Here is a 16,196-nt window from a genome sequence, read left to right on the forward strand (position 1 = left end):
TGCAACTGCCTCAAGTTGTCAGTGTCACCTGATCGTCTGAGTTTCTAAATACAGTAATAACAGTGGAGGCTACACATATGCTTATAGTAACACCCTGATCGCGATGGTAACAGATGAAACAAGATCAGGGGAACATATTCATAAACATCGAGAGTTTAGTGCTGATCTAAGAGCGTAACGTGGATCCTAAATCAGAACTATTCAGTACCGCATATGAATTTGGGTCTAGATCCAGAAACGTAGAAGATGTACTTACTTGATGATTTTGTTTTTCAAATTGCTTGGCGCAGTATAGTAACTTATTGATGATTGTGTTTTCATACCGCTTGGTGTATATAGTATATCAGTTATGAACTCTCTTGATGGAGCTTGTTGTGTATGGTACAGTAGTTATCAACTAACTTGATCTTGTTCTCAAACTGCTTGTTGTTTTATAGTATTGTAGATATCAACTCACTTGATGATCTTGTTCTCAAACTGCTTGGCGCAGCGCCACTGGCGGATGCAGGAGAGGCAGTATGTGTGGCAGCAGGAAGAGAGGATCCCGAAGCGTCTCTCCGAGGCAGCAGCTTTCTCATAAACCACCTCCATACAGATAGAACACACCTTGTCCTCGCTGTGCTGCGCTGCAAACGCCTTCTCCATGTCCACCTCAAACACCAACATGCACATCTGAGGGACAGCCATCACATGGAATGAATCCAGACTTGATCCATATCCGTGCCATTTCATTTATAAATCACCATCATACACATTGAGCACTTGATATCCAAAACTACCTATTCTTGTTGTTTGTATGACACAGCTTCACTCCTACCAGTGCAGTCAGGGTTAAAGTATGGGTCCTACCTCCTCCTGAGCTCTGCTCGGGGTCATGTGGGGGTCAGGGTTAAAGTATGGGTCCTACCTCCTCCTGAGCTCTGCTCGGGGTCATGTGGGGGTCAGGGTTAAAGTATGGGTCCTACCTTCTGAGCCCTCCTCTGATCGGGGTCATGTGGGGGTCAGGGTTAAAGTATGGGTCCTACCTCCTCCTGAGCTCTGCTCGGGGTCATGTGGGGGTCAGGGTTAAAGTATGGGTCCTACCTTCTCGTGAGCTCTCCTCTGCTCAGGGTCGTGTGGGTGGAGCACCTGCAGCCTGCAAATGTCACACAGGTCACCATGGAGATAGGGGCAGGTGTTTCCGTAGTGACACTGTCCTGCAGCAGCGTAGGGACAGAGTTGTTGCTGGGGGCAGGAGACAGGGAGTGGGACAGGGTAGGGGCTGGCCGTGGCAGAACACTCCAGACTGGTCCTGATGGCGTCCAGGTAGGAATGAGGTTTGGCGTGGGCGCTGTTTTCATGGTATTCCGCCCAACACTCCGCCTCGGTTACCTCTGGACCATCTCCACCATAAGGCATCATTCTGCTGTCACAGCCCTGGGCTGAAACACACACACACACACACACACACAGGAAAGAGAACAGGATACAGTTGAAGGGAACAGACCTCTGGATTATACTGCTGGCTGCATTACATTGACCTCCTAGTGGCAAACTAAACTACGTCCTGTAGCTTTATCTCTCTCAGCACCAGGGGTTTCTACATCCTGTAGCTTTATCTCTCTCAGCACCAGGGGTTTCTACTACTGTAGCTTTATCTCTCAGCACCAGGGGTTTCTACTACTGTAGCTTTATCTCTCTCAGCACCAGGGGTTTCTACTACTGTAGCTTTATCTCTCTCAGCACCAGGGGTTTCTACATCCTGTAGCTTTATCTCTCAGCACCAGGGGTTTCTACTACTGTAGTTTTATCTCTCTCAGCACCAGGGGTTTCTACTACTGTAGCTTTATCTCTCAGCACCAGGGGTTTCTACATCCTGTAGCTTTATCTCTCAGCACCAGGGGTTTCTACATCCTGTAGCTTTATCTCTCTCAGCACCAGGGGTTTCTACATCCTGTAGCTTTATCTCTCTCAGCACCAGGGGTTTCTACTACTGTAGCTTTATCTCTCTCAGCACCAGGGGTTTCTACTACTGTAGCTTTATCTCTCTCAGCACCAGGGGTTTCTACATACTGTAGCTTTATCTCTCAGCACCAGGGGTTTCTACTACTGTAGCTTTATCGCACTCAGCACCAGGGGTTTCTACTACTGTAGCTTTATCCTCTCAGCACCAGGGGTTTCTACTACTGTAGCTTTATCTCTCAGCACCAGGGGTTTCTACATACTGTAGCTTTATCTCTCTCAGCACCAGGGGTTTCTACTACTGTAGATTTCTCTCTCTCAGCACCAGGGGTTTCTACATCCTGTAGCTTTATCTCTCAGCACCAGGGGTTTCTACTACTGTAGCTTTATCTCTCAGCACCAGGGGTTTTATTTATCCCTAACCCATTAGCTGCTGCCAAGGCATCAGTTAATTTGGCCAGACCCCAGGAAGAGTAAAGCAGTTATGAATGTATTGTAATGTTTTTAAAACTGTATAACATATTTCACAGCACTAAGTGCGTGCCCTCAGGCCCCTACTCCACTACCTCATATCTAAAAAGACAAAACCCATGTGTGTATGTGTCTGTTTGTGTTGCATCACAGTCCTTGCTGTTCCATAAGGTGTATTTTTATCTGATTCTACTGCTTTCATCAGTTACCTGATGTGGAATAGAGTTCCATGTAGTCATGGCTCTATGTAGTACTGTGCACCTCCCATAGTCTGTTCTGGACTTGGGGACTGTGAAGAGACCTCTGGTGGCATGTCTTGTGGGGTATGTATGGGTGTCTGAGCTGTGTGCTAGTCATTTAAAACAGACAGCTCGGTGCTTTCAATATTTCAAAAACCTTTCATAAATACAAGTAGTGATGACGTCAATCTCTCTTCCATTTTGAGCAAGGAGAGATTGACATGCATATTATTAATGTTTGCTTTCTGTGTACATTCAAGGGCCAGCCGTGCTGCCCTGTTCTGAGCCAATTGCAATTTTCTTAAGATCCTCTTTGTGGCACCTGACCACACGACTGAACTGTAGTCAAGGTGGGACAAAACTAGAGCCTGTTGGACCTGCCTTGATGATAGTGCTGTTAAGGTACAGCTCGACGTATCAATATGTTTTGAAAATGACAGTACAATCCAGAGTTACTCCAAGCAGTTTAGTCACCTCAACTTGCTCAATTTCCACATTATTTATAACAACATTTAGTTGAGGTTTAGGATTTAGTGAATGATTTGTCCCAAATACAATACTTTTGGCTTGAAAATTTAGGACCAACTTATTCCTTGCTATCCACTCTGAAACTGCTGCTCTTTAAGTGTTGCAGTAATTTCAGTCGCTGTAGTAGCTGATGTGTATAGCGTTGAGTCATCCGCACACATAGACACATAGGCCTTAAATCAAAGCCAGTGACATGTCATTAGTAAAGATTTTAAAAAGTAAGGGGCCTAGACAGCTGCCCTGGGGAATTCCTGATTCTACGTGGATTATGTTGAAGAGGCTTCCATTAAAGAACACCCTCTGTTCTGTTAGACAGGTAACTCTATCCACAATAAAGCCATTACACATACAGTTCCAATCAAAAGTTTGGACACCTACTAATTCAAGGGTTTTTCTTTATTTTTACTATTTTATACATTGTAGAATAATAGAAGACATCTAAACTATGAAATAACACATATGGAATCATGTAGTAAAGTAGCCACCCTTTGCCTTAATGCCAGGAGTGTGCAAAGCTGTCATCTCAACCAGCATCATGAGGTAGTCACCTGGAAAGCATTTCAATTGACAGGTGTGCCTTGTTAATTTGTGGAATTTCTTTCCTTCTTAATGCGTTTGAGCCAATCGGTTGTGTTGTGACAAGGTAGGGGTGGTATACAGAAGATAGCCCTATTTGGTAAAAGACCAAGTCCACATTATGGCAAGAACAGCTCAAATAAGCAAAGAGAAACGACAGTCCATCATTACTTAAAAACATGAAGGTCTGTCAATCTGGAAAATTTCAAGAACTTTGAAAGTTTCTTCAAGTGCAGTCGCATACACTGCTATGATAAAACTGGCTCTCATTAGGACCACCACAGGAAAGGAAGACCCAGAGTTACCTCTGCTGCAGAAGATAAATTAATTTGAGTTAAGATTGCAGCCCAAATAGATTATTCAGAGTTCAAGTAACAGACTGATAAGGGAATTATATGTTTAAAGGTAATGATTAAAGAATTCCACCCTGAAACGTAACTAATTAGTAGTTTATGTAGCATGTATAATGAATAATTAAAGTACTAAACGTAAGTCCAACAAGGTTCAGAAGAGACCTGTGAGGGATAGAAATGTGTGTGTGTCTAAGAAAATACCGAGAACAATTCAACTGTGTTTGACCCGACCTGGCTAGAACTCTGAGAAACTTATGATAGGACAGGGAGTCATTTTCAAGGTTCCTCTAATCTCGGGGGAATGGAACGGACAGCGCTGGGTAGTGATAAACAGTGGTGAGAACTCTGGGGAGGGATACATCCCACCTACTGTTTGTGTGGATGTATGTGCGTAAGTAAGGAGTGAACTATAAAATGGATGTCTTTGTATTATGAACTTCAGAGTGCTCTCGTGAATAAACATTGATTTGACTATTAAAGCTGGGAATTCTGTCTGTTTCATTTAAACCAGAACTTTACAAACTCTGGGTTGCAGACTGAGTAGATTAATTGAAGTTTATGAACATTGATAACAAAATTCTATAACACAGACACATCTTAACATCCCTAACCATAACTGTTCAGAAGAGACTGTGTGAATCAGGACTTTATGGTCAAATTACTGCAAAGAAACCACTACTAAAGGACACCAATAAGAAGAGACTTGCTTGGGCCAACAAACACGAGCAATGGACATTAGACCGGTGGAAATCTGTCCGATGAGTCCAAATTTTAGATTTTTGGTTCCAACCACCGAGTCTTTGTGAGAAGCAGAGTAGGTGAACAGATGATCTCCGCATGTGTGGTTCCCACCGTGAAGCATGGAGGTGGTGGTGTGATGGTGCTTTGCTGGTGACACTGATTTATTTAGAATTCAAGGCACACTTAACCAGCAGGGCTACCACAGCATTCTGCAGCGATACGCCATCCCATCTGGTTTGCGCTTAGTCCCACTATCATTTGTTTTTCAACAGGACAATGACCCAACACACCTCCAGGCTGTGTAAGGGCTATTTGACCAAGAAGGAGAGTGATGGAGTGCTGCATCAGATGACCTGGCCTCCACAATCACCTGACCTCAACTCAATTGAGATGGTTTGGGATGAGTTGGACCACAGAGCGAAGGAAAAGCAGCCAAGAAGTGATCATTATATGTGCGAACTCCTTCAAGACTGTTGGAAAAGCATTCCTCTTGAAGCTGGTTGAGAGAATGCAAAACTCATCTAGGCAAAGGGTGGCTAATCTAAAATATTTTGATTTGTTTAACCTCTTGACGGTTGCCTAGGATAGGGGGCGCTACAGCGATTTTTGAAATAAAATTGTGCCCATTTTAAACGGCCCCCTACTCAAACGCAGAAGCTAGGATATGCATATAATTAATACTTGTGGATAGAAAACACCCTAAAGTTTCTAAAACTGTTTGAATGGTGTCTGTGAGTATAACAGAACTCATATGGCAGTCAAAACCCCGAGACAGATGGAAACAGGAAGTGGAATTCTGAATTGCGGACTCAACTTCATCACTTTGCCTATAAATCACACCGTGAGCAATGGTTCATTGAGCACTTCCTATTGCTTCCACTAGATGTCCCCAGTCTTTACAAAGTGGTTTGAGTCTCCTACTGTGAAAACTGACTGAATGAGACGCTGTGGAACGTGGTCACACGGAGAGGGCCATCACCATTATGACGCCGGCGCCCCTGGCTACCCTCCCCTTTCGAAACGTTTAGAAAGACAATGCAATCGTCCCCCTTGAATCTTATTGGAGCTCTGGTTGAAAAAGGCCCTAAAGATTTATGTTATACAACGTTTGACATGTTTGAACGAACCTAAATAAAAAAAAAATGCATTTTATTGAAAGAGGAGTCCCGCGGCCGACGGAACTTTTGGTGCAGCCTTCAGAACGCGCTAACAAGAACAAGCTATTGGGACGTAAAGGATTAACTTTTTCGAACGAAAATACATTTGTTGTGGACCTGGGATTCCTGGAAGTGCTTTCTGATGAAGATAATCAAAGGTAAGGGATTATTGACAATAGTATACAAGAGTAGATTTGATATGCGATTGTTCCAAGATGGCGCTGACCTGTAACGGTAGCCTATTTTTCTGAGTATCACATCCCCTTTTATCGCAAAGTGTGATTACCCAGTAAAGTTATTTTTAAATCTGGCATTGCAGGTGCTTTCAAGAGATGCTAATCTATAAATCTTAGAATGACAATATTACATTTTAAAAATGTTTTCGAATAGTAATTTAGTAAATTGTAGCGCTGTTTCACCGGACGCATTTGAGGGAAAATAGTTAGTCAACGTTACGCGCCGATGGAAAATGCTGTTTTTATATATAAATATGAACTTTATCGAACAAAAGAATGCATGTATTGTGTAACATGATGTCCTAGGAGTGTCATCTGATGAAGATTGTCAAAGGTTAGTGCTGCATTTAGCTGTTTTTTGGTTATTTGTGATGCATGTGGTTGGTCGGAAAATGGCTATGTGGCTACTTTTACGATATACTCCTAACAATCTAATGTTTTGCTTTTGCTGTAAAGCCTTTTTGAAATCGGACAACGTGGTTCGATTCAGGAGAGGTGTATCTATAAAACGATATAACAGTCCTATATTTGAAAAAAAAATATATATATTAAATTTTGTTATGCTAATGGGGATAGGATTTTCGCTGGATGTCGCGGGACGGAGCCCGACCAGGGGTTAATTTATTAACCACTTTTTTGGTTAAGACATGATTCCTTGTGTTATTTCATAGTTGATGTCTTCACTATTATTCTACAATGTAGAAAATAGTACAAATCAAGAAAAACCCTTGAATGAGTAGGTGTCCAAACTTTTGACTGGTACTGTATGTTTTTCCAGCAGCAGACTATGATCAATAATGTCAAACGCCACACTGATGTCTAAAAAAAAAAACAGCCCCCCCCAATCTTTTTATCATAAATTTCTCTCAGCTAATCATCAGTCATTTGTGTAAGTGCTGTGCTTGAATGTCCTTTCCTATAAGCGTGCTGAAAGTCTTGTCAATTTATTTACTGTAAAATAGCATTGTATCTGGTCAAAAAAATGTTTTCCAAAAGTTTACTAAGGGTTGGTAACAGGCTGATTGGTCAGCTATTTGAGCCAGTAAAAGGGGGCTTTACTATTCTTAGGTAGCGGAATGACTTTAGCTTCCCTCCAGGCCTGAGGGCACATGCTCTCTAGTAGGCTTAAATTGAAGATATGGCAAATAGGAGTGGCAATAGTATCCGCAGTAATTTTCCATCCAAGTTGTCAGATCCCAGTGGCTTGTCATTGTTGATATACAATTTTTCACCTCTTCCACACTGACTTCACGGAATTCAAATTCTTGTCTTCCATAATTTGGTCCGATATACTTGGATGTGTAGTGTCAGAGTTTGTTGCGGGCATGTCATGGCGAAGTTTGCCAATTAAAGATTTTTTTCAAGTAATTGGCAATATCAGTCAGTTTTGTGATGAGCCATCTGATTCAATTAATGATTGAGCCAAGTTGGCCTTTTTTCCATGAAATTTCATTTAAGCTTTTTACTATCATTCATTTAACTAGGCAAGTCAATAAAGAACAAATTCTTATTTACAATGACAGCCTAGGAACAGTGGGGTTAACTGCCTTGTTCAGGGGCAGAACAACAGATTTTTACCCTGTCAGCTCAGGGATTCGATCTGGCAACCTTTCGGTTACTGGCCCAACGCTCTAACCACTAGGCTACCTGCCACCCCCTTTGTTTTATAGTGTACTTTCTTTTAATTCAGATGATTTCTCCATTGGCAGTACATTTGCCAATCGGTTGTGCAGCCAGACTTATTTGCCATTCCTTTTGCCTCATCCTGGCCCTGTCCGGGGGTATCATCGGATGGGGCCACAGTGTCTTCTGATCCCTCCTGTCTCAGCCTCCAGTATTTATGCTGCAGTAGTTTGTGTGTCGGGGGGCTAGGGTCAGTCTGTTACATCTGGAGTATTTCTCTTGTCTTATCCGGTGTCCTGTGTGAATTTAAATATGCTCTCTCTATTTCTCTCGGAGGACCTGAGCCCTAGGACCATGCCTCAGGACTACCTGGTATGATGACTCCTTGCTGTCCCCAGTCCACCTGGCCGTGCTGCTGCTCCAGTTTCAACTGTTCTGCCTGCAGCTATGGAACCCTGACCTGTTCACCGGACGTGCTTGTTGCACCCTCGACAACTACTATGATTATTATTATTTGACCATGCTGGTCATTTATGAACATTTTAACATCTTGACCATGTTCTGTTATAATATCCACCCCTCATAGCCTGGTTCCTCTCTAGCTTTCTTCCTAGGTTTTTGGCCTTTCTAGGGAGTTTTTCCTAGCCACCGTGCTTCTTTCACATGCTTTGCTTGCTGTTTGGGGTTTTAGGCTGGGTTTCTGTACAGCACTTTGAGATATCAGCTGATGTACGAAGGGCTATATAAATACATTTGATTTGATTTTGATCCTACTCAACCATACAATGTTTCAATTCCTCATCAATCCACGGGGATTTAACAGTTTTTAACAGTCATTTTCTTAAATGGGTGCATGCTTACTAGTAACTGGAATAAGCAATTTCATAAGTGCAAAGTCTGTTTGCTTCTCAATACACACCACAGACCAACAACATAGGAATCACTACAAAAAAAACATATTGTATGACCTCTTAAACACTATATTAGGCCCAGCCTTAGGTTTTCCTAGATATGGCTACTATATTGTGATCACTACATCCTATGGATCTGGATAATGCTTTCAAGCACATTTCTGCAGCGTTAGTAAAGATGTGATCAATACATGTTGAGGATTTAATTCCTGTGCCGTTTGTAACTACCCTGGTAGGTTGACTGAACCTGAACCAGGTTGCAGGCACTGGTTACAGATCGAAGCTTCTTCTTGAGTGGGCAGCTTGATGAAAGCCAGTCAGTATTTAAAATCACCCCAAAAATTAGCACATACATTTCACACATTACTGACTGTTAGCACTTGGTCTATAGCAGCTTCCCACCAGAATGGGCTTTAGGTGAGGCAGATGAACCTGTAGCCATATTACTTCAACAGTATTTAACATGAGATCCTCTCTAATCTTTACAGGAATATAAACAGCAACATCTCCACCACTGGCATTTGTCTTTTCTGTAAATGTTATAACCTTGTATTGCTACCACTGTATCATCAAAGGTATTGTCTAAGTGAGTTTCAGAGGGATATAAATTAGGCTACTTACATTGTGTCTACCAACGCCCCTGGTATAATGTACATTTGCTAAAGCATTATGATGACTCGGCGACACAATGGTAGGGATGAACTGAGCTGGGTCATTGATAAATCATTGTCTCAACGCAGCCTTATAGTGCTGTGAAGGGATCCAGGATCCTACATTATTTGGGTGAACCCCATCCTCCTTATAAAACCCATTTTGTTTCTAAAAGGTATCGAAATTGTCAACAAAAGTAACACCCATTGAGCTGCAATAATCACGTAGCCAGTTGTGAAGAGAAATAATCTTGCTGAAGCGTTTAATGCCATGATTCAGAGAAGGGCACAGGGCCAGATATGATGGGTCTTTTATTAGTGTGTAGCAGAGAGTCAATCAAAAATCCAGTTTCAACTGTTCAAAGCTGCCCTTCATAATGTCATTAAAACCCACATGGACTAGGATAGAATCGATGTCCTGGTGTAGTGCATTCAGGACCAGCTTAGTAATGTCATTTACTCGAGCTCCGAGATAGAACTTAACAGGAATAGTCATTTCTTAACATGGAGCTGCACAAAATCACGGCTGGCGAGGATATCCGCCCACTCCCACGTTTCAAAGGATGGTGCAGGCCTCCGACAGATGGAGAAGCCCGCTCAATCCAGAGCAGGGACAGAAGGTTGCCGACGTCAACTTCGAAATCTTAGGGGAAGGAGTAGGCACAGGTAACCCCAGCGTGGAAGGTGCAGGGAAGATCAGGCTCCAGACACAGGTAACCCCAGCGTGGAAGGTCAGGCTCCAGGACAGTTTAACTATCCGCTCCAGGCCTCTTGTTAGGAGTGTAGACTGCTTTGCGAGAGGCCGCTGTGTTCGGCTTCCACGGCTTCGTGACATGTGACCATTGTTGATTGCCATGTTCCTCTGGCTGTGCTCCTTTGACCGCTATCAGGTGGGGGAGCTCCGGGCAACACTGGCCAGTCAGATAACAACCAGCGACAAGGCGGAGATTAGGGTTGCAAAATGACTGGCACTTTCAATAAATTCCCTGTTTTTCATAAAAATCCTGGTTTGAGTAGTCTGGATTTCCTGCTTATTCCTTCCTGATTTCTGGAAAACCATGTAATTTATTGAAAGTTCCTGGAATTTTGCAACCCCAGCGGAGATGCATCCAACAAGCGTCAACGCCGTCCAGCCACCGGCATAGAAAAGGTAAACATTTCACTCTGCGTTTCCCCCAGTTTCTTACGTAGGCTGGCGACCTGCATGATTAACGAAGCCACCTCAATACTATAAATCCTCGGCATTGGAACTCTGAGTGATCCAGTTTATCCTGAAACAGATCGTAGTAGATACAGCTCCTACAGCACTGGAACACAGTGGTCTGGTTTGTCCTGAAACAGTGGGTGATAGCTTCAGCTCCTACAGCACTGGAACACAGTGGTCTGGTTTGTCCTGAAACAGATCGTAGTAGATACAGCTCCTACAGCACTGGAACACAGTGGTCTGGTTTATCCTGAAACAGTGGGTGATAGCTTCAGCTCCTACAGCACTGGAACCATTCATTTAGTTCTCCAGATAAAGAGGACTCCATTGCAAAACTCATCTGGGACTAACTTCGTTAGCTTGATGGCTAACGTTTGGAGTATAGAGGCTCTTTCAAGCAGACTTTAACTTGTCAGTTAAGCGGGATTCCGGGACAATAGCGGTTCTAGATGTTAAAAGCTAACCGCGTCGCGGAATCAATGCAAAAACAAGTTTGGTATTTGTTTAACAAAGATTGGTTATGTTTTAGTTTAAAATAACAAACCCGAGTGTTTCCAGCATACAGTGTTCAGTACTGTACCTCTATCTCTCAGCACCAGGGGTTTCTTCCCTCCATTGTGCCTGGGTGGGGGTGCAGAGTTGCCTGGATGTCCCGGGACAGCAACACCAGGGGGGATGAAGGCCCCAGCAGTGATGGGGTTTCTGTTAGGGAGGTCCATGGGCACACCTCTCCCCCCTCCACCACCACCACCACCAGCCGGCTTGATGTGGTCATACCTACAACACAGAGTCACACACCATCATAATAACAGATATTGAACACGATGGTTGGGCTATGTACATAAAACGCATACAGTGACTGTAGATTGGGGATTATGTTGTATATTGGTATTGTACTGTTAGTTACTTACTGCACTGTAAGCATCATGAGCATTTCGCTGCACCTGCTTTCACATATGATAATCTGTGTACGCGACCAATGAACTTTGATCACTTACGCTGCTGCTACTGTTATATCTAGCTGTTGCCTAGTCATTTTATTCCTAATTATATGTACATATCTACCTCAATTACCCTGTACCCCGTGTATATATAGCCACGCTATCATTGTGAATTTATTATGTATTATTACTTTTCTATTTTCTTTTTTTGCGTTGTTGGGAAGGGCCTGTAAGTAATAATGTCACAGTTGGCCTATTTTATAAACCATTCGACAATTAAAATGTGATTTGTAGCCTACATTCCAGCCCATCGGTGTGGTCAGTATGTTGGATCGTACCTGCAGCGGTCTCCGTAGGCGCACACACCTCTCTGGTAGAACTTACAGATGGTTGAAGGTTTACTGGTGGTCAGGTCATGAGAAAACATGCACCTATTCCCCTCTCGGCAGACACCATGGAGAAAATACCTGCAGAGCAACACAAGAAACCGGTAGAATTAGCAGAGGTTAGCTATGATATCTACTGCTAGCTACGTTTTGAGGCCTGGTGTTCGGGGATAGAGTCTGATTAGGTTCATATACTGGAGTGATTGGAGGCTACTGGTTAGCAACAGAAACGGTCTGACATCAACAGCTTCTTACTGGTAGGTGTCATTCATACACGCTAGCCTAGCTAACTAGCAGCTAACACAGCTAGCTACTGGTAGCTGCACTTTCTAGTGCTAACTAGCGAGCAAAAACACCAATCGCGTGTTAAATGGAAATGTTCACTTTGCACAACACACTGCAGCATGTTTTCACAAATATATCGTACCAGTATCGTTAGCGGCATCCCAGCTAACTTTAGCTAGCTAAGAAGCTAACATCTGCCAAATACAAGAACTGAAACAGCTCGAAGCAAGACACACACTCAACAAACAGTAAACACGGGACAAGTTGTACCTGCAGGTGACTTGCTTCGTGTTCATTTTTTATGCTCAATAACATTGGAGCGACGGTATTTATGTTCCCGTTGTCACGTTTGAGTGCAAGCAGAAACTCCCGCCTATAAACCCCCAGATGCAATGAACGAAAGGTTCCGAGGGGAAGGTTCAAGACAGGTAGGTAGCCAGGTATGAGTCTATCGAGAATACGACAGGTATGTTGAAAAACGATTATCTTTAAGAATAAATAAACAGTTATTCTTTATGAATAAAATAATGACTTTTTAACGCGTTGTAATTGTTTCCTTTTTTTTTTAGCAACGTTTGTAACCCCTAAAAACACCGGTGTGTGTCACCTAGCTCTGCACTTCCCGGTTCAACCTTCCAATGGACTGCACTGTCTTGAAGTTTAACCATTGTGGAAGAAAAATCTATAGTTTTGACAAAAATAGGCTCCAAACAGAAAACACAGGGCGAAAATGCCCAATCTGTCAGGAGCAGATGAGATTCAGTCTCCTCCAGGCACCTGTCATAGTTCCATGTCCATTTAGTAATGGACACAAGGTCCGCTGTGCCTTCCTCATTGGATCCTCACTGGGACCTGCTTTTCTTAGGTAAAACCAACACTTTACTGATATTTTTACTGTATTCTCATATTGTCAACAAATGTTTATTTATTTTTGCAACATTGAATGTTAAAAGGTAAATCATTTTAAATGTGTATTTTCAACTTTCATGTGTCTTCCTGACCGGACCTGTCATGGTGTTTGTCACAGTGAATGGCAGGACTCGGAGCTGCATGTTGGAGTTACTAACTCACAAGGTGCCTTCAGAATAGTTTACTTGCAGTTTGAATATCAAAACAGCCAGTTTGGGTGTTAGACTGGACTAGGTAACTAGAGCTGATGTCTGTGTTCAAGGTGTGGTGTACAGCTACACCTCCTCGGGGGTCCAGAGAGAGGAACAGGGCTGGGAGCAGTGCCTCTGTGTGCCGCTGGTGGCCCCCGGGACTGGCAGGGACAGCCTAGCTGGGACGCTGTGGGACAGTGAGCTGGAACAGTTCTCCCTCCTCTCCACCTGGTCACGACACAGGTGAATATTACAAATGGAAATAGTTCATTCTGAAAACCTAATAGATATAAGATGGTGGTTCCACTTTATATACCCCACATAAAGAATACCTTTAATATAAAGGGGTTCTAAGTAGTTTACAATAACAAAAACTTCAACATGAAGTATTTTGATTAAGACAGACTAATCTCCAAAAGTATTTGTACTGTGACAATGTTTTTGTTTGTTTTGGCTCTGTACTCCAGCACTTTGGATTTTAACCGATACAAATAATTTGAGGGTATTTTCATCCATATCGGGTGAACCGTTTAGAAATCCCCTCCCTGAACCGGTCGGAAATTACAGCTTTTTGTACATAGTCGTCCCCATTTTAGGGAACAAAAAGTATTGGGACACTTATGTGTATTAAAGTAGTAAAAAGTGAAGTATTTGGTCCCCTTCATAGCACACAGTGACTACATGAAGCCTGTGACTCTACACATTTGTTGGATGCATTTGCTGTTTGTTTTGGTTGTGTTTCAGATTATTTTGTGCCCAATAGAAATGAATGCTAAATAATGTATTGTGTCATTTTGGAGTCACTTTCATTGTGAATTGAATATGTTTCTAAACACTTCTACACTTCTTCATGTGAATGCTACCATGATTACAGATAATCAACCCTGAATGAATCGTGGATAATGATAAGTGAGAAAGTTAGACGCACAAATATCATACCCCCAAGACATACTAACCTCTCACCATTACAGTAACAGAGGTGGTTAGCATTTTATATCATACCCCAAGACATACTAAGCTCTCACCATTACAGTAACAGAGGTGGTTAGCATTTTGGGGGGGTATAATATGTGCGTCTAACTTTCTCACTCATTATAATTCACAATTAATTCAGGATTATTCATAATCATAATATAGAACCAAATACTACATGTTTTTAATACACATAAGTGAATTTGTCCCAATACATTTGGGCCCCTAAAATGGGGGCACTACTGTATGTACAAAAAGGGCTGTAATTTTGAAACGGTTCACCCGATACAGATGAAAAATAACCTCAAATTAAAGCTGACAGTCTGCCCTTTAACCTCAGTCATTGTATCATTTCAAATCCAAAGTGGAGTACAGAGCCAAAACAACAACACGTGTCACTGAAGCTCACTGTATTTGCTCCAGATTTGAAGAGGAGAGGGAGTTTGGCTCGTGTTGCTATGGCTTTGCCCTGTCCTTCCTGAACCAGCTGAGGAGAGCAGAGGGCAGAGAGTCGGTCACTAGGGATGACTTCACACAGCAACATGTCCTGCCCCACGTTAAGACTGCCTCCAGATACATCACAGTCTACCAAGAGATCCATCAACATGGTTTCTACGTAGCTGATTTATAAGATGCTTGTATTTAGTGTAATTTTCAGAGGGATTGGGATAAAGCTGAAGGACCTTCGGTTGGATCTTGTATAGAATTGATATTGTTAATGCTTAGTTGTTCATCACAGATACATCCTGAAGCTTTTAATTTGTTTAAGTAATTTACAGAATATGGGTAGATGAATGTCTGTATTTTATACTCTTGAGCAAACTTTCACAAAAGCTCTGACGAAGGCCTGGAGGCCGACAAGTAAGCTTGAATAAAATAAGTGATACTCGCAAGAGCAGTTTGCAGGGTTAATTTTAATTTCAAGTATTCACATTATTCCCAATCACCTGCAACCAGACAACTCAGAAGTGGGAGTGCTTTTTTAAATGAGCTCTACACTATGTAAAGGAAACCACAGTGTATAGTAGCTGACATGGAAAAACAATCTCCAACAAACATTTAAACAACACCACACCATGTGGTATTGAAAACACCACACCACACCATGTGTTATTGAAAACACCACACCATGTGTTATTGAAAACACCACACCATGTGTTATTGGCAACACCACACCACACCATGTGTTATTGACAACACCACACCATGTGTTATTGACAACACCACACCATGTGTTATTGACAACACCACACCATGTGTTATTGACAACACCACACCATGTGTTATTGGCAACACCACACCATGTGTTATTGACAACACCACACCATGTGTTATTGAAAACACCACACCATGTGTTATTGGCAACACCACACCACACCATGTGTTATTGACAACACCACACCATGTGTTATTGACAACACCACACCATGTGTTATTGACAACACCACACCATGTGTTATTGACAACACCACACCATGTGTTATTGACAACACCACACCATGTGTTATTGACAACACCACACCATTTGTTATTGAAAACACCACACCATGTGTTATTGGCAACACCACACCATATGTAATTGGCAACACCATACCATACCATGTGTCATGGACAACACCACAAGTCCCGTATGGCTCAGTTGGCAGAGCATGGTGTTTGCAACGCCAGGGTTGTGGGTTCGATTCCCACGGGGGACCAGTACGGGGAAAAGAAATGTATGAAATGTATGCATTCACTACTGTAAGTCACTCTGGATAAGAGCGTCTGCTAAATGACTAAAATGTAAAACAACATTTGTTATTGACAAAACCACACCATGTGTTATTGACAACACCACACCATGTGTTATTGACAACACCACACCATTTGTTATTAACAACAC

General features: G+C 42.5%; 2 protein-coding genes across 3 annotated transcripts in view; one reads left to right on the forward strand and one right to left on the reverse strand.

Moving 5' to 3' along the window:
• mkrn2 (makorin, ring finger protein, 2) overlaps nt 1-12,607 on the reverse strand; it is a 26,382-nt gene extending 13,775 nt beyond the window's left edge. Inside the window, 5 exon segments of the mRNA NM_001173723.1 lie at nt 458-672; nt 1,084-1,421; nt 11,211-11,407; nt 11,910-12,038; nt 12,513-12,607. Coding sequence (NP_001167194.1) covers nt 458-672; nt 1,084-1,421; nt 11,211-11,407; nt 11,910-12,038; nt 12,513-12,538 — 905 coding nt within the window. The 5' untranslated portion in view covers nt 12,539-12,607.
• On the forward strand, nt 12,553-15,207 carry mkrn2os.1 (MKRN2 opposite strand, tandem duplicate 1). Of its 2 annotated transcripts, none has more exons than XM_014168479.2 (5): nt 12,553-12,670; nt 12,812-13,107; nt 13,270-13,316; nt 13,414-13,585; nt 14,738-15,207. In XM_014168479.2, the coding sequence occupies exons 2-5, from the start codon at nt 12,881-12,883 to the stop codon at nt 14,943-14,945; spliced, it is 654 nt and encodes a 217-aa protein (XP_014023954.1). In that variant the 5' UTR covers nt 12,553-12,670; nt 12,812-12,880; the 3' UTR covers nt 14,946-15,207. The 2 variants fall into 2 exon arrangements, with proteins under 2 accessions (XP_014023954.1, XP_014023953.1); XM_014168478.3 differs by having other exon boundaries at nt 12,570-12,708.
• The last annotated feature ends 989 nt before the right edge of the window (nt 15,208-16,196 follow it).

The sequence above is a fragment of the Salmo salar genome, chromosome 22 (assembly GCF_965601325.2).
Source record: "Salmo salar chromosome 22, fSalSal1, whole genome shotgun sequence".
Taxonomy (NCBI): Eukaryota; Metazoa; Chordata; class Actinopteri; order Salmoniformes; family Salmonidae; genus Salmo; species Salmo salar.